At 43.7% G+C, this 23380-nt stretch overlaps 1 protein-coding gene across 1 annotated transcript; it reads left to right on the top strand.

Annotated features, from left to right (window-relative positions):
• The first annotated feature begins 22590 nt into the window (after positions 1-22590).
• Positions 22591-23116, top strand: LOC143407353 (EEF1A lysine methyltransferase 2). Its single transcript, XM_076866518.2, is given in 4 exon segments — positions 22591-22700; positions 22703-22774; positions 22777-22815; positions 22818-23116. Coding segments are annotated over 4 exon segments (459 nt in total). The 5' UTR covers positions 22591-22651.
• The last annotated feature ends 264 nt before the right edge of the window (positions 23117-23380 follow it).

Genomic DNA, 23380 nt, shown 5'->3' with positions numbered 1-23380 from the left:
AGCTCCACTATCCTGTGTTGTCGACAGAGCTTTCAGGGTGTTATCCAAAACATTGCCCAGGCCAGCAACAAGGAGCTCTGTGACCACTTCTGGGAGTGCTAGGGTTCCATGTGGGTGCCATGGGGGGGGGTGCTGAGCATGCACCCCACTGTTCTGTGTGTGGACATACAGGTTCCCAGCGCTGCTGTTCACAGCACTGCCCTTCCCTGTCTGATGCCTCACACCTTTAGCCAAGATCAGCTAAAACACAGTATCTGTGCTCTGCAGTTTATAAGGAAAATAAACTCAACTTTCACAGCTCGGGGGCTGGGAGGTCCAAGGCCACAGTGCTGCATAGACATCCCCTGCAGAGAAGGTCATCTTGTGAGAGAAGCCTAGAAGAACAGGCAGAGCTCAACAGACCCTGCTCCATGGAGACCCCCCATCAGCAGACCCCTGCTCTGTGACAGACCACCCCCTCTGTCAACAGACCCTGCTCCCCATGCAGACCACTGCTGGGAGCCATCCGTGAACTGTGCATGTGTTGTAGGGACAAACGAGGCAGGGCACCGAAGATAGCACTGAAGATAGTTTTATTTGGCTGCAACCAGGTTCAGAGGGCAAAGTTTTACTGTAATCAATCAATCCCCTGAACCAGGAGTTCAGATAGTTTCAGAGTTTTATACCCGGCATGTAAGAGGAGGGGCTCAGAAGTTCACATAAAAGCAGCTTTTTTTCTCACTGTTCTGGGTAAGTTAACCCTTCAAGGACAGCATCTGAGAAGGAGAGAGCTTCTCCCTTTTCTTTCCTCCCCTGCCAGCTGTTACCATGGAGTCCAGTTGTAACTTAAAAATGTAGACATCTCTGTGAAGCCCAGCTCAAGGCCAGAGGCCTTGTTTGCACATTTCTTCAAAGTACTATACTGGATATGTTTGTGGAAAACCAGTAAGGGGTGTCCAGTGCCTGGAGTGCTGGTCTCTTCTCGGCCAGTGGCCAGGTAAAACAGGGCGATGTGGGGAGCCATTCTCGCACGTGATTGGGCACCTCCCTGATTGGGTGTGAGGCATTCTGGCCAAACTGTGTCGGAGCTAATCCCCACCCTCTCCAGGTGCGAGAGCCTATTCATGTGGGGGTGTGACTGACCATTGACCCTGAGACCAATCACTGACCCTGACCTTGGAATGCTGCCCCCCTCGACCTTCATTGGATGGAATTTTCCCCTGAATTTCTTGTTCCCAAATAAAAGGCCACTCCCTGGCGTTCTCTCTCTCTCTCTCTCTCTCTCTCTCTCTCTCTCTCTCTCTCTCTCTCTCCTGCTGGTCCTGAGTAAGCCTTGCTGGCCCACCGGGTGGTTCTAGGTGAGAGCTAGAGGGAGGGCTGTCTCGGACCTGGTCAAAGAAAAAGGTAATTGAGTCTGTGTGTTTATTTCGATCTCACTAGTTAACTTCTATGCTATGAACTTCTTGTATGAAACCAGCATGCTGGTTGCGCGGTGGAATTGGCGCCTAACGAGGAGGCATTTTAGTTTAACTAGATTGAGTGGGAGCGCATTATAAAGATAAAAGGAATTGGTGACAATTTTGGGTCACAAAAGTATCTGGAGGTACTGAAGGAACGAGACGTTAAATTAATTAAAATGGGAAATTTAACTTCTACAGATAAGGAGATGTATCTGACTATTCTAGACACCATAATTAATCAGAAAGGAAAACAGATTAAAAAAAACTCAGTTATTACAATTCTTAATGGTTGTAGGCGAATTTTGCCCTTGGTTTTGTGACCAGGAATCCCCAAATTTACTTACTTGGGAGAAACTAGGGAGGAAATTACAAAAAGTTTGCCTTTCTAATGAATTACCTGGAGGCATAGAAAATATACAGAAAACTTCGAGGGCTCTGGAAATTTGTCTTTTTGAATATAAGGGCCAGAGTTCGTGGTCCCCTGAAGATTATTGAAAAGCATTCAGAGAGCTATTAGGTCTATTCAAATGGAAAATCCGCCTGAGGCTAAGTTAATTTCTTTTCCCTTGAGCCATTTAAAAACAAAAGCTCTTGGGGCTAAACCAAAGTTAGGAATTCAGGGGAAAATTAAACTTGCAGAAAGGAGATCAAGGTAGCCTACAGGAAGATTATAGAGAGGAAGGTCATAGAGAGGAAACCTCTGCAGTCATACAGAGTCCTCCGGAAGAGATAGACGATCCTCCAGGAGAGGAAAATCCGGAAGAAATTCTTAGAGAGGCACAGAGCCCTTCTCCACCACGTGACTTAGAAGCCCAATTTCAAAATGGCGACAGCGGAGATTCTTCCCACGAGTCGCAGTCTGAGGGAGAGGAATCAGACATTGAAATTCAGGACTTACGGAGAAATTTTAACAGACTGCGTTTAACACCGCCTGCCCAGGCTATTAGAATACGGCCATTATCTGCTAAAAGGACAAAATTTAACAGGTACTCTGAATTAACAATGACTTTTCTTACCCCGTTCCAGCGAGGTATTAAGAAGGCACAGGAGGCGGGGGAAGACATTAGCGGTTTTTAACTTTTCTCAGTTTTTGAACAGGTTAATGACCAAGACCAAAGAGTTCGAGTTCATGCTGTAATTTCATTTAAGACTATTAAGGAATTGAAAAGTGCTTGTGAGACATGGTCTGAATTCACCTTTTATACAAAACTTGATTGATACCATATCCTCACAACCACTTCCACCGAGTGATTGGGTTTCATTAGCCAGATCTTGTTTGAGTGGAGGGGATTTCTTACTTTGGTGATCTTATTGGGCTGATTTTTGTACTGAACAAGCAGAAAGGAATAGAAGACAAAATATACAGGCCCCAGTAGAAATGTTTTTAGGAACGGGTGAATTTGCTGATTTGGAAAGACAGTTAAATTATGAATTTGCAGTGTATGATCAGATAATTAACTGTGCTAAACGTGCCTGGAAACAAATAGTTTCCAAGGACCAGTCCAATCTAGTTCTTACCAGAGTCAAACAAGGTGTCAGTGAGCCATATTTGGATTTTGTAGCCCAATTGTATCAGACAGCAAATAGGTCTATCGGAGACCCAGGAGCGTGCGAGTTTATTGTTAAGCAATTGGCATTTGAAAATGTGAATAAATATTGTCAGGATATTCTCAGACTGCATCGTGAAAAGGGAACAGTTTCTGAGTTTATCCGATTGTGTTCTGAGATTGATTCCACCCATTTGCAGACAGTAACGTTAGCCATGGCCTTGAAAGAAACCCTACAACCGAAAGAATTAGGACGAAAACCCCGTGGAAGATGCTATCTCTGCGGGAGAAATAATCATTTTATGTTCAGGGTTCCATCTACTGTTGATATAAGATATTGCAGGACTCAACCCCACGTGGCGGATCAAGATGGCGCGGATCAGCCCGCCTTCTTGCTGTCATTTCCTCTTTGCGGGACAACAAAAAACTTCCGGTCGGCCCCTCCCTGGGCCGAGCAAAAATATGGGGAATTGGAGAAGGGGTCGCACAGTGTGACGTCACTGGCGCCGACCAGGACGGCCGGCCATTTTTACCGGAATGTAAATCATAGTTTCCTTACGACCCTCAATGACAATTGAATTGAATCCTGAATCAGGCCAAAACAAATACCTACTGGAATTTTCAGACCACTTCCTGATAATACTATAGGTTTAATTTTGGGACGTAATAATTTAAAATGAGCCATTGAGGTAAAACCTGGAGTGATAGATTCGAATTTTAAAGGACAATTAAATGTCACTGTAAGGTCCAATTATGCCCTAAGGCTTACTCCAAAGGATGCATTTGCCCAATTGATTTTATTGCCCTGTGATTCGGATAAACACCCACAAGTAAATTTAGTTTCTAAACCGCCAGACTGAGTGTACTGGTCTCAGTTAGTGCGACAAGAGCGTCCTTTATTGGAACTTAAAATTGATCATAAAAGATTCCAGGCATTCTCGACACAGGGGCCGACATTTCTGTCTTTTCTAGTAGACTCTGGCCTAGGAATTGGCCCTTACATGTAGTACCAGCTAACCTAGGGGGAATTGGACAGATTTCACAGCCTGCTCAAAGTGCAAATTATCTCCATTGGGAAGATTCTGATGGGAACAGTGGAGTTTTTAAACCGTATGTGTTAGAGTCCTTACCAGCAAACCTATGGGGAAGGGATATTTTAGCAAAAATGGGATTTTTATTAGTTACTCCAAATTCTATAAGGTCTGTTGAGGAAGTTAATCAGAGGTATTTTCCTGGACATAATAAGGAGACCCTTCAGGGAGAGTATCTGTTTACAAACCAGTCTCCACGACAAAGATTAGTAAATGCTCCAAGCCAAAATTTTTACTAGGGACCCTGAGTATTTCCCCGATCTCTAAGACAGCTGAAAAAGTCACCTGGCTCACAGAGGAGCCTATATGGATTTCTCAGTGGCCCATATCAGGGGAAAAACTTAAAATAATTCATAGGTTAGTTGAGGAACAACTTCAGGCTGGTCATAAAGAACCAACACTCAGTCCTTGGAACACACCTATTTTTGTTATTAAGAAAATGTCAGGAAATTGGAGATTGCTACAGGATTTAAGGGCAATAAATCATGCAATTCAGCCTATGGGATCATTACAGCCAGGACTTCCCTCCCCCACAGCCATCCCTTTAACTATAGCTTGATGGTAATAGATTTAAAAGACTGTTTTTTCTCTATAAGGTTACATCCTGGAGATTGTGAAAAATTTGCCTTCACTGTCTGAGCAATTAATTTTAAGGAACCTGTTAAAAGATATTGCTGGAAAGTACTCCCACAGGGAATGTGTAATAGTCCTACATTATGCCAAAAATATGTTGACCAGGTGATCGATCCCATAAGAAATAGCTTTCCCGATGCGTATATTATTCATTTTATGGATGATATATTATTAGCTCATGCTAATCCAGAGGTACTTTCAGAAATTTTTACTCAGTTAGAGGCTTCACTTACAGCAATAAGGCTTCACTTATGCATTGCTCCTCGAAAATTTCAAAAGATGCCTCCCTTTCAATATTTAGGTCAGATAATTCAAGGACGTACAATCCGTCCTCAAAATCTTCAGATAAGAGTTAAGGAGTTACTTACCCTTAATGATTTTCAAAAGCTATTAGGAGATATTAATCAGCTGAGGCCATCCTTAAAACTAACTACTTCTGAGTTAAGTCGTTTATTTCAGATATTACAAGGAAATCCTTCTCCAACCTCTCCATGTCAGCTGACCTTAGAGGCTAGAACAGCCTTAAAAAGGGTTGAAAATGCAATTAAAAATGCACAACTTACTAGAGTTGATCCTAAGGAAATAGTGTATTTATTAATATTTTCAACTGAGCATACCCCAACAGGAGCCATATGGCAAAGATTAGGAGTTATTGAGTGGATTTATTTAGCCCACTCCCCTCAAAAAACATTGATTCCTTTTCTTGACTCTATTGCTCAATTAGTAATTAAAGGTAGAACTAGGATTTCACAATTAATTGGATCTGAGCCTGATATCATAATTATTCCATTTTCTGTTCAACAGACTAATTGGTGTGGGAAGCCATTCTCGCACGTGATTGGGCACGTCCCAGATTGGGTGTGAGGCGCTCTGGCTAAATTGTGTCGAAGCTTTCCCCACCCTCTCCTGGTGTGAGAGCCTGTCCATGTGGGGGTGTGACTGACCACTGACCCTGAGGCCAATCACTGACCCTGACCTTGGAATGCTGCCCCCTTCGACCTTCATTGGATGGAATTTTCCCCTGAATTTCTTGGTCCCCAATAAAAAACCACTCCCTGGCATGCTCTCTTTCTCTCTCTCCTGCTAGCCCTGAGTAAGCCTTGCTGCCCTACCGGGTGGTTCGAGGTGTGAGCCAGAGAGGTGAGAGCTGTCTTGGACCTGGTCATAGAAAAAGGTAATTGAGTCTGTGTGTTTATTTTGATCTCACTAGTTAACATTTATGCCACAAACCTCTTTAATGAAACCAGTGTGCTGGTCGCATAGTGGAATTTTGGCTTTTTCAAACTTCTAGCTTATGGCAGATACCTTTTGTTGATTTTCTTGGCCAGATAGATAGCCATTACCTTCGTGATAAGATATCCAATTTGCATCATTAACATCACTTATTTTTCCAAAGACTGTGCGTGCATGCCCTATAGATGAAGCTTTATCGGTATTCACTGATGGTTCAAGCTCAGGTAAAGCAAGTTTTTATAGTCGTGTTCACACAGAGGTAATGCAAACTTCATATACTTCTGCCCAAAGAGCAGAGCTTCAAGCTCTGATTTGTGCCTTAAATTACTTTGCAAATGAGCCTATTAATATTTATTCTGACAGCTTATATGCAATCGGAGTTACCAAAAATATTGAAACTTCAGTTATTGGGTATACTTCATCACAAGAGTTATTTGAATTATTTCATAATTTACAAAAGGCAGTGCTAATGCGAAAATACCCATGTTTCATAGGACACATACGGGCTCACACTAATCTTCCAGGACCTTTAGTTTCAGGTAATGACAAAATTGATAAATTAGTAGCTTTTTGTCAACAGATGTCTTCATATGAGTGTGCACCAGCTTCTCATTCCTTGCATCATCAAAATGCTTCTAGCTTACATTAAAAAAAATTTAATATTACCAGAGAACAAGCTCGTCAAATTGTAAGCCAATGCCCAATTCTCACTCCATCTCCACCATCAGGGGTAAATCCCCATGGATTAAAACCAAATCAAATATGGCAAATGGATGTAACTCATATTCCTCAATTTGCTAAGCAATGTTATATACATGTCATAGTGAACACTTATTTCAGATTTATTTTTGCCACAGCACGTACTAAGGAAAATACTCAACATGTAATTTCTCATTGCCTAGCAGCCTTTTCTGTGTTAGGGTGCCCTATGCAGATTAAAACAGATAATGCACCAGCTTATGTAAGCTCTTCTTTTCAACAATTTTGCCAAGAGTTTCAAATTAATCATAAAACAGGAATTCCTTATAACCCCCAAGGTCAAGCCATTGTGGAACGAGCTCATTTATCTATTAAGCTTCAATTACAAAAATTAAAAGGGGGGAATAGGTTTATGACTCCCCAAAATAGCCTCAATCATGCTTTGTTCGTTTTAAATTTTTAAACTGTGACGAAGAGGGTCACACTGCTGCTGAGAGGCAAATGTCTCCCTCAGTAACAGGCCCTTTAGGCAGAGTTTTGTGGAAAGATTTACAGACTGGTCAATGGAAAGGCCCAGACCCTATGTGGGGCAGAGGGCATGCTTGTATTTTTCAAGGAGGTGCTTTTCGTCCTATCTGGGTGCCTGAACGCGCAATCAGACATGGAAGAGATGGAACCGAGATTCAAGCGACTGAAGATCCACCCGGAGAAGCCCCCATCCAAAAGGAAGAGATATCGAAGAAGGACGAAGAGGAACCAGACTGACCCAGCTGAAAAGCTGATTTCATGGGAAGACGAGAAGAAGCTAACAACCCAGGCTTCCCGAATACTTCGACTCCTAGGAAAGAACAGGACCCCAGTGATGATGGTAGCAACAGTAATTGCCCTGCTGGGGTGTCAGGTAAAGGGGGATCAAGTAGACACTTACTGGACATATTTCCCAGATCCACCCCTGGTACACCCAGCTGTGTGGACTTGAGAATCTATTCCAATGTTTACTAATGACTCATTCATGATGGGAGGATTTACAGATACTCATATTACTCCCAATCATGTGACTAGATTTAATTATTCTGGCTACAGTGCCCAATTACCTTTGTGTTGGTCCCACGATAAACATGCTGGCTGTCTGAAAGTATCATTCGAAGAAAAGACAGCGATTGGTAGACCTAGACTGACAAATAATTCTATTTATGGGGACTTAAAACCTTATACTAGATCAGTAATTAAGATGGGACTTTCCCATAACAAGCCAGTCATTTCTGCAAAACCTCCACGGATACACCACTGTCCAAATAGTTCTACAATTGATATTGGCACCTTTCCTAGATGGATGGATTGTGTAAATACTTTTCCTGTACAACATAAGGTGTCTAAAGATAGTGGGTATATTTTAGATTGGTCTCCAAAAATTGATAAGAGACAATTATGAAAAAAATTCTGCTATGACACCTGCAGGATTTGTTAGTAATATTTTGACTTACAGTGAGGGTGGTATTCAAAAAGATGTTTGGCGCTTAATTGCTGCCTCAGAATTCTTACATTTTACAGACAAACCTTTATCAAAATTTGTTGGCAAGAACTGTAAGGAGGGATCTTGCTATGGCTTATGAGCCTGTGTCCAGTCTCCTTATGTTTTAATTATTGGAAATGTAAAAGTTAAATGGATAGATGACAGATATGTTGTCACATGTAACAAATGTAACCTAACCAATTGTTTTACTAGGTATAATGGAGGAAAAGGAGTGCTGATACTTCATCAGCCCTCTTTTGTTTTGTTACCTGCTAATATTTCAGAGCCATGGTATGCTGATACTGGTTTACAAGTCTTGCAGCAAATTCATGCCCAGCTAGCAAGACGTAAATGTGCTATTGGAATTATAATTGTTGGTGTTTTGGCGTTAGTTTTTTTTATGGAATCCACTGTTTCTGCATCTCTGACATTGTCTCAAAATATTCAGCATGCAAAATTTCTTAATAATTTAGCTCAAAATACTTCCAAGGCTCTACATAATCAAGTAGATATTGATGAAAGGATTGAGACTAAATTAAACGCCTTAGAGGCGACTGTTATAGACATAGGTAATGAACTTATAGCTTTAAAATTTAAAGAAAGGCTTAAATGCCACACAAATTATAAATATGTGTGTGTTACAGCTGCCAAGTACAATGCTTCTGTCTGGGATTGGGAGAAGGTTAAAAACCACTTGTTAGGTATTTGGCAAAATAATAATAATAGCTTGGATCTTTTGGAACTTCATTACCATATCCAAGACATTCAAAATAATAGAGCTGATTTTTCAGATCCTTCTTCTTTGGCTAACCAAATATTGAAGGAGTTAAATGGATTTAACCCTGGAAATATTCTTAAACACTCGGCCTGGTACATTATTGGATTGTTCTCCTTGCTGTTAATTCTCTTTTGTGTTGTAATTATAGGATGGCGAGTCTTCTGAACAAGAATGCAGAAACTCGAAAGAGTGAACCACCGCCTGATTTTTAAGAGAAAAAAGGGGGAATATGTGGGGAGCCATTCTCGCATGTGATTGGGCACCTCCCTGATGGGGTGTGAGACATTCTGGCCAAACTGTGTCGGAGCTCATCCCCACCCTCTCCAGGTGCGAGAGCCTGTCCGTGTGGGGGTGTGACTGACCATTGACCCTGAGACCAATCACTGACCCTGACCTTGGAATGCTGCCCCCTTCGACCTTCATTGGATGGAATTTTCCCCTGAATTTCTTGTTCCCCAATAAAAGGCCACTCCCTGGCGTGCTCTCTCTCTCTCTCTCTCTCTCCTGCTGGTCCTGAGTAAGCCTTGCTGGCCCACCGGGTGGCTCAAGGTGAGAGCTAGAGGGGAGCCGTCTCGGACCTGGTCAAAGAAAAAGGTAATTGAGTCTGTGTGTTTATTTCGATCTCACTAGTTAACTTCTATGCCACAAACCTCTTGTATGAAACCAGCGTGTGAAACCAGTGTGCTGGTCACGCAGTGGAGGGCGACACTAAAATCGGAAGTTTATCTACATTGAACTCTTTTATAGAGACTCTTGTTGACAGTTCTAAAATCAGCCATGGTGAAGATTTGTGGAGAAGCCCAATTAAGACCTTTCTGTGGAGAAAGGGGGTGCCACTACACGTGGACTAAGCCATGCTGGAGCCATTGGGCAGGAAAGCCTGGTGTCTGGAACTCCCCGTGGGAATCCGCTGCTCTGAGAATGCCTGGTTCATGTGGTGCCCTACCTGGCTTGCTGCTCGAGTTCCAGCATCGCTAGCTATGAGAGGGACCGGGAGTCCCACAGCCTCCTGGAGATGGGTGTGGCTTGCCAAAATGCCAATCAGCCTGTTTCCTGCAAGATCCCACCACACTGAGAGGCAGGCACCACCCAGACCACCACGACTCCTCCTGCCGACACCTGCTCCCTACCTTGGGGGGCTCCCCTTGAACAAGCAGAATCAGGCCCTTTTTTAACGGTTCAGCTCCAGCTCCTAGCAGGACCGGGAGGTCCACGCGGTGCGCCTCTTTTCATATCTGATTTCGGGCTCTGTCTTTGATTCTTACTGATCATTTTGGACTTATTATTTTCCCAGGCAGCTCAGACCTCCTGAGAATGAGCCTACACTGTTGGGGTCTGGACACCTCGTGATAGACTGCCCCCTCCATCCACAGACCCCTGCTCCATGGGCCTCAGATTGACCTGTTTCCCATCATCTCCTGCCTCTACTTGGCTTTCACCATGGCCATTACACTCACCAGGAGTTTTGAAGGATAAACATTCAAACCACCATGACAGTCTATTTTTGGGTTTGTTGCTTGTGGGAGGCCATCCATGAAAGACGTGAGGACCTTTTCTGGCATGGAGTCCAGGGAGGGATAGGCCTGGCACTGGGAACGTCCCGTGGTCACCCACTGACATGGCCTTTCCCTCTGCTCTGCTGGAAAGGTCCCTCAGAGTTGAGCTGGAGATGGGCATATCCTGTCAGGACGAGCAGCCCACCTTGATCCCACCCTGGTAAAGAGCACGGTAGGGAAGGCCTTTGATGTTCCCCAGTATGAACGGAGCAGGTTGGGCTCCATCTTTGTCCAGAAGCTCCATGACTCTGGTCAGCTTGCCCCTCCTGCCCCTGCTTTTGAAACTACTTTCTGTGTTCTCTGTGTGTGTGTTTCCCTCGCTGTTTTATTTCTTTTACCTTTTACTTCCCAGCCAGCCCATTCTCCCCAGGGAAACCCCAGTCCCACCGCCCTCTTGGGACATGGGCAGGAACTGGTGCCTGGAACAAGAATCCTCATTTCGTGGAATTCAAAGGTAACTAAAAGGAAAAGCTCGCTTGTGAATTAGCAATTAGTATAGTAAGAGAAAAAGGAGAGAGAAAAGTTTATTTATCATGGGATGTTAAGCATGGGGAACTCTTTGTCTTCAGAGAAAGAAATTTATTTTGCAATTCTGAAGATGATAATAAAACAAAAGGGAAAAGATAAAGGTCACAGCTCACTCAGTTCTTAGGAAGATTAAGGAAAAATGCCCATGATTCTGTGAAGGGGAATCACTTGATTTACATATGATTGAAAATGTAGAAAAAAATAGGGCTGCAGTAGAGATGTGTTTATATTCTGCCCAAGATATTGGTTGATGGTCTTCGGGAGACTTACTTAGGGGCCACTTACTTACAGGCCTTAGAGATGCAGTTAAAAGTCAGACCTGATGAACAGGCTTGCTCAGCACCTAGGGCTTCTTTGTCTGCAGGTAACCTAACACACCTAAGACAGGCAGAAAAGCCAAGGGCAAAGCAAGTCACATCTGGTTTGTAACTGGGAAGTCAGAACACAGCCTGCTGGCCCAGCGTGAGCAAAATTCATTGTTCACAGCCCCAAAAGGCAGAGAAGCAGCCCAGATCAAATTTCATTAGGAAGAGAGAGGCCCGGAGATGGAGATGGGGAAAGGGCCGAGCTGGGAGACTCAGAAGAGGATTCTCAGTCAGAGGAAGTGCTTGAATTAGAAGCAGACCTCCGTCATTTGCATTTAAATGGTCCTGCCCAAACCACCCTCCCTTGGAGAAGACAGAGGCTTACACCCTGGAACCTGTCAGCCACAGACCTTTCCCTACTCCAATGTGGTCTCAACTACTTTACAGGAGGGAAAAGATATCTCAGGATTTAAACTGCTTCCAATTTTCAAGCTGATAGGTGGCCCAAACCAATGTGTACCAGTTCATACTGCCATTTCTTTTAAAACATTAAAAAAATAATATTTTTTTCATCATATGGCCTGAACTCACCTTTTTCTTCAAAGCTTGATAGAATCTATATGTAGTGACAATTTGCTGCCTTGTAACTGGGTCACGCTAGCAAAAGCATGTCTTTCAGGAGGTGATTATTTGCTATGCAATCTAACTGATGAATTTTTACTCTGAGCAGGCAGAAGTTAATAGAAGGCATGGAATTATTATGGTAGACATATTGACTGAGATGGGAAAATTTACTGATTTGGACAACAGTTAAATTATGATTTGCAAGCTTATAATCAGATTAATGCATGTGCCAGAAGGGCATGGAGAGACTTACCTAATATAGGACAAAAACCCCTAGATTTCAGTCAAATCCAACAGGGACCAGAGAATTGTTTGGGCTTGTGGCACATTTATACCAAGCCGCAGATTGCATGATCAGAGATTCGGAGGACTCTGAGGTATTAGTTAAACCTCTAGCTTTTTTTTTTTTTTTTTTTTTAATATTTTTTTAGTTGTAGTTGGACACAATATCTTTATTTTATTTTATGTGGTGCTGAGGATCGAACCCAGTGCCCCACACATGCCAGGCGAGCGCGCTACCACTTGAGCCACATCCCCAGCCCCAAACTTCTAGCTTTTGAAAATGCTAATAAAGTTTGCCAAGAAGTGGTTCAGTTGCCTTGTTGATCATATCCACCTTTGTGCCAATGTCAGGCAGGCACATCTGCAGGAATCAGCCACAGCCACCACATTAAAACAGGTTCTACGGACTCCATCAAGGGAGAGCCGTGATGGAAGGCAGGGTTTTAACTGTGGGGAAACAGGGCCAGAGATTGCAGGCTTTTGCCCAGTCAAAGAGATGTGCCAGGCTGCTGCCAGAGCCATGGGGGGAGCGACCACTAGGCAAGGGAATGGCATGCCCAGCAGGTCGCCAACAGGCTACCTCCACTGATGCCAACACTCCACTGATTCTGCCTCCCCTGCCCACAGTGGGGTATAAGCTCCAGGTCGGGGTCCTGCCCTCTAGCCCAGACTCCTGTGTGCAGGTTCAGCCTCACGGTTAATCTGTTCAGGAACCAGGAGTTTGGAGCTCCGTCCAGCTTCAGAATTCCTACTGACTCCAGAGATGAGTCCACAGTTTGTTCCTACAGGAATTTATGGGCCACTGCTGCCAGATACAGTAGGTTTAATACTGGGAAGAAGCAATCTAACTCAAAAAGGAACTCAGTTATCACCAGTGTTCTTGATGTAAATTTTAGTGGTGAAATTAAGATTACAGTTCAAACAAATTCCATTATCCTGCTTTCTCTAAAAGATACAATTGCACGATAATTTTCTTGCCTTGTTGTTCTGCAGGGAAAGATTCATCAGGCAGACCTGGCAAAATTCAGACTCTGGGTCCCTGGACAGAGCCTATTGGGCTTAATTTGTTAAGCAAGAGTTTCAGGTGGAAGATGACCAGAGTCTTATTGGAGGGTTCTTCTGCCCAGAGGAATCCAAGTCACCCTAAATAGCCACTCTAAATCTTAATATTTCAAATAATTAACAAATATAAAACACAAACACTCAGAAATACATACAAAAATGAATATAGGTTGGGGGCTATGGCTCAGCAGTAGAGCGTTTGCCTAACATGTGTGAGGCCCTGGGTTCGATCCTCAGCACCACATAAAAATAAGTAAAATAAAGGTATTGTATCCAACTACAACTAAAAAATAAATATTTTAAAAATGAATATATACAAAAGTGAAGCCCCTGATAGATCAAAATGGCTCTGGTGGTTTATTTAGGGTACATCAAAGGCAGGGGCAAGGTTTCAAGGGTGGAGTCCTGCTTTGTGGTGTCTTGCAGTCAGCGGGTTGGTTGGCATCTTGGCAGGTCACACCCATCTCAGGTGCTGTGAGCTGGAGGGGGAAGTTCACCTGCGTCAAGCTGTCAATCCCTGTGGGGAGTGCCCCAGGGAGTTCTCAGTGCCAGACTTCTCCCCTCAGGAGGCTTCAATGTGTAACAGTCCACACACAGCCCATAGACAGCTTGTGACCAAGAGCACCCTTTATTGGATCTTAAAATTAACTCTAAAAATTTTAAGGTCATAATATATACAGGAGCAAATAAATCAGTCATCTCTAGCAAATTTCAGCCACAAAATTGGCCTTTGCATACTGCACCTGCTAGTCTAGAAGGAATGGGACACACCTCTCAGGGCCCAGTACCTCGGATGGGAAGGTAAGGGGGCAGTAGAGGACTCTTAAAACCTTATGTCCTTGGTGCCTTACCAGTGATGTTTGGGTTGAGATGTTTTGAATAGCCTAGGAGTGTTTCATATATATATTTAGTTGTAGATGAACACAATACCTTTATTTTATTTGTTCATTTTTATGTGGTGCTGGGGCTTGAACCCCATGCCTCACACATGCTAGGCAAGCACTCTACTACTGAGTCACACAACCCCAGACCCTAAGAGTATTATTAACTCCGAAATCTATGGTGTCACCTCAAATGCTTGATCAAATATCTATTTCCACTAAAGGATTAAAAGGAAATCAACAAGAAGGGTATTTACCTATAAATCAGTCTTCTCACCAAAGACAATTTAAATTATCTAATTCACCAAACAAAATTCTTTTTTTTTTTTTTTTTTTTTTTTTTAAAGAGAGAGTGAGAGATGGAGGGAGAGAGAGAGAGAGGGAGAGAATTTTTTAATATTTATTCTTTAGTTCTCGGCGGACACAACATCTTTGTTTGTATGTGGTGCTGAGGATGGAACCTGGGCCGCACGCATGCCAGGCGAGCGCGCTACCGCTTGAGCCACATCCCCAGCCCCCAAACAAAATTCTTAATGGGGTAATTGGCTTCTTCCCTGGCCCAGAAACCAACAGAGAAAATCAATCGGCTGTCTGTTGGTCTTGCTGGATTGACCAATGGCCCTTACAGGTGAAAAACTCCAAGTAGCCAATATTTTAGTTTAAGAACAACTTCAAGCCAGTCACATTTAGCCTCATCTTAGTCCTGGGAATACTCCAATTTTTGTGGTTAAAAAAAAAAAATATGGCCATGGGTCTGGGGCTGTGGCTCAGAGGTAGAGCACTTGCCTCGAATGTGTGAGGCCCTGGGTTTGATCCTCAGAACCACATAAATAAATAAAGACATTGTGTCCATCTATAACTTAATTTTTAAAAATCTGGTAAATGGAGATTATCATATGATTTTAGAGCAGTTGATCATATTATGGAGCCCATGGGAGCCTTACATCCTGGACTCCTCTCCTACAGCTATCCCTCTTGATTATCAATTAATACTAATAGATTTAAAAGATTTTTTTCACTATACAGTTGCATCCAGATGATTGTAAGAGATTTTCTTTTAGCATCTCAGTTATAAATTTCAAAAAGCCAATTAAAAGATTTTGCTAGAAAGTGTCACCTCAAGGAATGACCAACAGTCCAACATTGTGTCAAGATCTCATTGCACAGGCTATAGCTCCAATATGTGAACAGTTCTTTGATGCATATATCATCTGTCCCAGGGATGACTTCTTCTGGTTAGTTCAAGTGTGCTTTTGAAAATTTTTGCTCAATTAAAAACTTCACTTACTGCAATGGATTTATGAATAGCACATGAAAAGGTATGAAAGGCTTTTCCTTTCAATATTTAGGTAATTTAGTCAAAGAACACACAATGCATCCACAAAATCTACAAATAAGACTTGATGGTTTACATACTCTTAATGATTGTCAAAAGTTACTAGGTGGGCTGGGGATGTGGCTCAAGCGGTAGTGCACTCGCCTGGCATGCGTGCGGCCCGGGTTCGATCCTCAGCACCACATACAAACAAAGATGTTGTGTCTGCCGAGAACTAAAAAATAAATATTAAAAAAAAAAAAAAAAAAGTTACTAGGTGTGGGCTGGGGATGTGGCTCAAGCGGTGGCGCGCTCTCCTGGCATGCGTGCGGCCCGGGTTCGATCCTCAGCACCACGTACAGACAAAGATGTTGTGTCCTCCGAAAACTAAAAAATAAATATTGAAAAATTCTCTCTCTCTCTTTGAAAAAAAAAAGTTAGCCTTGTTTGCCTCAAGTCTGAACACTCAACCCCACTCAAGGCTGAACACCTGACCCCCGTCCATCTGGTGCAACAGAGACCCACGTCTAGCCCCTGCCCGGGCTGCCTGAAGGCAGAAGATGACACCCTGAGCAACTACTGAATGATCCGATCACTGTGCACCAACAAGGCAGCTTACAGACCCAGAGACCCCATTAGATTCTAGCTATAAAAACTCTCTCCTGCAGGGCGCCCCCCTGCTCCCTCTCCCTCTTGTTTCCTCTCTCTCTCTCTCTCTCTCTCTCTCTCTCTGTCACTCTGAGTGCCCGTGTCACCTTCCTTTCAGGCTGCAACCAGGTTAAGACTGACCGCTGCAGATTGGGGTCCTTCTCCATCTTCTCCTCATCAGCTTACAGCAGAAACAAGGAGGGCCTTAACAAAAGTCGAATCTGCCATTAAGACAGCGCGTCTCACTAGAATCAGTTCACCAGAGCCTAGAGATTACTGACATTTCCACTGTTCACACCCCTAAGGGAGCAATATGGCAATCACTGGGAATTGTTGAATGGCTTCACAGATCTCATTCTCCTCAGAAGTCATTTACTCCATTTCCTGATTATATATATCAGCTAGTTATTAAACGAAGAACACAAGTTTTACAGTTAGTTGGTTCAAAACCAAATATTATTGTTATCTTTTCTACTCAACAGCATAGTTGGCTTTGGCAATCTTCCAATACTTGGCAAATGGCTTTTGCTAATTGTCCTGGTCAAATAGAAAGCCATTACCCTCATGATAAACTTATTCAGTTTGCTCTTGTAACTATATTAATTTTTCTCTCTGGGTCAACCAATAGTTGGAGCACTAATGTATTTACTGATGGATCAAGTTCAGGATAAGTAGGTTTTATATCCATGCTCATATGGAGATAATACAGATATAATATACTTCTGCACAATGAACAGAACTTCTGGCTCTCATTTCTGCTTTAATTCATTTGGCTAATGAGCCAATCAATATTTTTTTTCCTTTTTAAAATTTTTTCAATCAATATTTATTCCAATAGTTTATATGCAGTTGGAATTATGAAAAATATTGATACATTGAATATTGGAAACACACCATCACAAGAGTTATTTGTTTTATACTTTACAAAAGACAGTTCAGATGTGTCACCATCCATGTTTCATAGGCCATATATGAGCACAATCTAACCTTCCAGGTCTTTAATATCAGGTAATGATAAAATCAATAAACTTGTTGCTGTTTGTCAACAAATATCTTTAGATCATTGTTCACAAGCCTCACATTATTTACATCATCAGAACACTTCTGGTTTACATTTAAAAAATTCAATATTACTAGGGAAAAGCTCCTAAAATTGTCCATCATTGTCCACAATGTGTTATCCATATTCCATCTTCATCAACTGGGGTTGATCCCATGGTTTATGACCACATCAGTTATGGCAAATGGGTGTGACTCACACCCCTCAGTTTGGCAAACATTGTCATGTTCAAGATATCATCGATACTTATTCTCCATTTATTTTTTCCACTGCCCATGTTAAAAAAAATACTCAACATGTCATTTCTCATTCGCATTGCCTACCTGCTTTGAAGCATTAGGATGTCTTTCACAGATTATCATTATTGCTATGCCAAGTACTCATTACCAGATTTAAACTGATAATACTCTCGCTTATAACAGTTCTTCTTTTCAGCAGTTTTGTCATCAATTTTGTATTGATCATAAAACAGGTGTTCCTTATAATCCTCAAGGTCCAGCCATTGGTGAACAAGCTCATTTATCTATTGACCTACAATCACAAAAACAAAAAGGGAGAAATAAGACCCTACAAAATAACCTTAATCATGCTTTATAGAAATAGTGGATATATTTTAGACTGGCTTCCAAGAGTTCACATAAGACAATTACATAAGGATGCCATGACCACTGGAGGTTTTGTTGGTAATATTCTAACCTTCAGCAAAGGTGGTATCCAAAAAGATCTTTGGTGCTTAATTGCAGTCTCAGACATTCTACATGACACAGATAGCTCCATGCCTAACTTTGTAGGCAGGAATTGCAAAGAGGGTTCCTGCTATGGCCTGAGGGCTGTGTTCAATCTCCTTGTGCTTTAATTACTGGAAATGTAAGAATTAAGAAAAGGGATGATAAATATCTTGTGTAAAAGGGATGTAAATATCTTGTAACCTGTAAAAATGCAATCTAATTGCATCACTAGATTTAACAGAGGGAGAGGAATGTTGGTCCTTTACCAACCCTCTTTGTCTTACTACAAGCTGACGTTCAGAACCATGGTGTTCCAGTGCTGGTGTTCAGGTTTACAACAGATGATGCTCAGTTAGCCAGACCTAAGTAGACTGGTCTTGGTCTCATGATCCTTGGAGTTGATGCTTTGATTCCATGCATCACTTCTGTGGTCACAACTTCAGTAGCTATCTCTCTAAACATTCAACAGGCAAATTTTCTTAACAATTTGGCTCAAAATATATCCAAAGTCCTCAATAATCAGATAAATATTGATGAAAAGTTGAATGCTCTAGAAGATATGGTCATAAATATTGGCAATGAGCTTTCTACTCTCAAGTGTAAGGCTGAAAAGCCATGCTGAGTATATCGTGTCACTGCGGCCAAGTATGACACTTCCCTTTGGGAATTGATTGAAATCATCTAATGGGCGTGTGGCATAGCAATGATGATAGCCTGGATCTTAGAGAGTTCCGCTGCCACATCCAGGATCTTCAAAAAGCAAGATCTATCTTCTGGACCCTACCTCTCTAGCTGATGGAACACTTCAAGAATGGAGAGGCTTTAATCCTGGAAACACACAGAAACACTCTGCATGTATATTATTGGAATGAAATGTTTGCTACTAGTCTCTTTTGTATTATGATAACACGTTGTCACACCCCCAAACAAGAATCCAGGAATTTGAAATAAGGGCTCATCTTTGACATTTTCACAGTAAAAAGGGGGGATATGTGGGAGGCCATCCATGAAAGACGTGAGGACCTTCTCTGGCAGGGAAGCCAGGGAGGGACAGGCCTGGCACTGGGAACGTCCCGTGGCTCTCCCACAATGACAGATCACCCATTGATGTGACCTTCCCTCTGCTCCGCTGGCAAGGTTCCTCATGGCAGTTCTGGAGAAGCTCGATCCGTCCGATCAGCTTGCCTCTTCTCCCCTGCTTTTGAAACGACTTTCTGTGTTCTGTGTTTTTTTTCACCATTTTATTTCTCTTGGCTTTTATCTCCCAGGGAGCCCATTCCCCTGAGGGAAGCCCGGTTCCCACCACCGTGCGGGACAGGAGTGGGGCTGCTGGCCGCGTTCTCCTCCCCAGCTCTGTGTCTACGCCGGCACTGGGGCTCTGGAGTCCTGTTTGGAACAGAGATGTGACCCCAGCTCTGCTGCTTGGCACCATCTGTGCGCCCTGGCCTGTGGGGGTGGGGACTTCCTTTTGGACTGCTGTTTCGCCTTCTTCAGAGAAGGTGACCGGGTGCTGGAAGTCAGAGGTGAGGGACCCTCAGGCTCTCTGCCTTTGGTCTTCCTCCCTGAGTGCCTGACGCTGCCCATTTGTGGGCCAGGTGCAGAAGCCTGAGCACACAGAACCACCGAGAGTTCTCTTACAGGGCACTGAACCCAAGGACACTCTGCACCTGAGCCTCAGCCCCAGCCCTTTGTTTGCTTTTTGTTTGCTTGAGACAGAATCTTCTTGCTAAATGTCTGAGGCTGGCCTGGGACTTTAGATCCTTCTGCATCAGCCTCCTGACCTCCTGGGATCACGGCTTGCCCCACCTGGCTGGCAGTACAGAGGACCTTTCAGTCTCACAGGAAGGGTGGCCTCCACGCCCTCCACTCTGCACCTGACAGAAAGGTGGAGGTCTTTCCATTTGTCACAGTGTAGGCACCAAGTTCTCTTCTAGATCAAGTAGGTCAGCATCCTGCACACAGAACACGTCCCTGTGGGTGAACACTGGGGCACGTCCTTACCCCACCTGCCGTGAGCCCTGGGCAGAGAGGAACCTCCTAAAGAGGCTCTGAGTATTGGCTGTTGACCCTACTGCACCTGGACTGCCTGCGTGGAGCCCCTTCCCAGTCCTCTGGCCCCACCGGGGATGAGAGATGGCTAGGGGACCCTGCTCCTGTGGCAGAGCTTGCTCCAGGCAGGTCTAAGTGCGTCCTGGCTGGACTCACCTCCTCCACTCATGCCTGGAAGCAGTGTTGTCACCACATTGGGTCCCATATGTCAGCAGCAGCTGCTAACCGGTGTGTTCAGGGCCACCTTTGAGCCAGGGCAGGGCTGAGGTTGGACATCTGGAAGGTGGCTGCAGTGTCCAAACTGCTGTTGGAATGGTCCTTTTCCATTATCAGATATCGTTGCTGATCTGATAATAACCTGTGATTTTAAAGTGACCTGTGATGGTGGTATTTTACATAATCTCATCCACAGATATTTGTTTCTATGTCTAAAAGACAAGGACTTTTGAAATGGAACCACAATACCATGATCACACTATTAAAAATTAAGAAGAGTATACCAGTTGCAGATAAGGTGGAGAGGCCGGTCTGTCCCGCCTCTGCGTGGGGTGAAGCCCGCAGGAGCCACGGAGCAGACACCAAGGATCCAAGAAAGAAGTGGCAGTAGGTGGGCAAGGAGTGCCCTGCTGAGCCGGCCCCAAGCTCACCATCGTCTCTGGATTCTCCAGCCTGGACAGACCTTGCCAAGAGCTGAGCTGTTCACAGATGCCAGGAAGAGGGGCAGCAACAACTCTGAGGAGGACAGAGGCACAGGAATCACACCCCCTGACTTGAAGGCCTACTGTAAAGAGTGCGCAGCCGGCAGAGGATGGACATCTAGGTCATTCAAACAAGAAAATCCAGAAAGAGAAACCCCAAAGACAGTGGGCTCCAGACAGGGTGGGAAGACAGCCACAGGGGCACAAGTGTGTGGGGCAGGACAGAGACACTGCAGCCACACGGCCACTCTCACAGACTCCCACCACGAGTCGGTCTGGAGGACCACGGAGCACTGCAAAGGATCTGAGGAAGACACTGAGCACTGTGGACTGGAAGGAGACTTTCAACATCAGGCCGAGAGCCAAGAGCCACCTCATAGGGAAGCAACGTGACGCTTCCTGGGGAAACCAGCCTCTGCCTGGCGATGGCTTCCTTTCTTGTCTTGTCTTTTCTTTTTTCTTTTTTTTTGTTGTTGTGGGATTGAGCCCAGGGGTGCTTTACCCTGAGCCACATTTCGAGCCCTTTTTATGTCTTACTTTGTGGGTTGCGGAGCCTGGCCTTGAACTTGCAATCTTCCTGCTTCAGCCTCTCATGTCATGGGACTCCAGGCCTCTGGCATCACACCAACCTGTTTTTTATTTTGAGAGAGGGTCTTGCTAAGTTGCCATCCTCCTGCCTCAGTCTCCAGGGTCCCTGGGATCACAGGTGTGTGCGCTGGCTGAGTTGGTTTCTTAAATATGACATCAAAGGCACAGGCAACCAAAATAGGTGAATCAGACCCCTCCAAGTCAGACTTTTTAAAAGGTCACAACTCCAGAGAAGGGCGTAGGGGCTTGTGTTACAGTGTTATTATGATCTATTTCTCCTCACCTACAAGACCTTTGTCACACACACTCACACAGCTAAGGACTTTTGCACAGCACAGGACACGCTCAAGAGAGGAGAAAGAGAAGCTATAGGAGAAAGTGTTTGCAAATCATTTCTCTGACCAAGGTTTAAGATCCAGAATATCTAAGAAACTCCTATGACTTAACAACATAAAACCCGAATTTAAAATGGGTGAAGAAATTTGATAGACATTTCTCTGAAGAAAATAAACAAATGGCCAACAAGTACCCCCGATGCTCAGTACCTCTGATCAGCAGAGGGAGGGGCACTCAGGGGGGAGTGTGTGCCTCCTGCGTGGTGGGCCCTGGGCGCCACCCCCCATACAGCAGCCAGCAGGCAGCAGGCACCACCTGTCTCCTGGGGGTGGCTGCCACCAAGGAGCAGCATCTGCAAGGACACAGAGCTCTGGATCCCTGGGCCTCCGCCCCTGGAAAACAGTCCTCAGAACAGGAGAAACGGAATCACCACGTGACCCGGCAACTCTGGCCCCGGGAGTGTGTGGATCTCAGACACTTGTGCACTGTGGTCACGCAGCCACGAGACAGAATCGCCCAGATAGCCACCGACGACGGCATTAAGAACCAGAGTGAAAATTAGATTACTTCTAGTTTCTTTACAGGGATTGAAATGAAGTGCTAAATCAAACAGTGTTTCCTACTAGTTACAAGCACCAAAAAAGCCACACGAATTGTTACAAATTTCCACCTGCCAATTCTAAAACATTTGTTTCTTTAACTGAAGTGTGTTAACACTATGGCCATTTTTCTTTTGAGCTATGACACAACTCTCGTCTTGATTCTCCCCAGGTTTCCACTGCTCTTTAAAAATAGGATGAGTGCTCAGGAATGCTATGTCAAAAGTAATAACAGGGGCTGATGGCAGCGGCTGGCGCTGTGGCGGCGCAGTCCCTCAAGGGTAGTCCCGTGAAGGATGGCTTCGTCCTGTCAGCACTGGGGACCCGAGAGCATTGGCATGCTGTCTAGGAGAGAGAACTGCAGACTTTCAAGATTATGGAGATACAGGGGGATCTGGTTTGGGGAAGAGAGTATGAATCGACTAATGAAGTGGATGCAGAAACACAAGATTCCACTGGATGCTTCAGTGCTTGATACTGGAACTGGAAATGGTGTTTTCCTGGTTGAACTTGCAAAATTTGGTTTTTCTAATGTTACTGGAATTGATTATTCTCCTTCTGCAATCCAGCTTTCTGGAAATATCATAAAGAAGGGTTATCTGACATTAACTTGAAGGTAGAAGACTGAATCTTTCCACAAAGCTGTCTGGACTTCATATTTGTATTGATAAAGGACCTTTTGATGTCATCAGCCTTAACCCTGACAATGCCGTTGAGAAGGGGAAGCAGGATGTGGAATCTCTCTCCAGGGAGTTAAGAGTAAAAGGTTTTTTCCTAATAACTCCATGTAATTGGACCAAGGAAGAGTTGCTAAGTGAATTCAGTGAAGGACATAAAATTTTTGAAGAGTTGCTGACACCCAGGTTCAGTTTTGGAGGCAGATCTGGAAACAGTGTAGCAGCATTGGTCTTCCAGAAATCGTGAGACTTTTCCTAGGACAATTTCAGGTAGCTTTTTTAAAGAAGCTACACAGCATAGTTAAAAAAAAAAAAAAAAAAAAAAAAAAAAGGGATCATGAGCATGTAGGCAACCAACAGCAATTTAAAATATTTCGTATTTGAAATGTAAATATTTTTCTTTTTGATTTTAAAAAATCCCCTGTAACTCTAAACAGTTAAAAGTTTAAAAGAAGTAAATAAATTTACAAAAAAAAAAAAAAAAAAAAAGTGATGACAGTGCCTGGAAACA

Source organism: Callospermophilus lateralis, chromosome 9 (genome assembly GCF_048772815.1).
Source record: "Callospermophilus lateralis isolate mCalLat2 chromosome 9, mCalLat2.hap1, whole genome shotgun sequence".
NCBI lineage: Eukaryota > Metazoa > Chordata > Mammalia > Rodentia > Sciuridae > Callospermophilus > Callospermophilus lateralis.
Note: the sequence above shows the minus strand (reverse complement) of the source record. Positions and strands in the feature narration are given on the sequence as shown.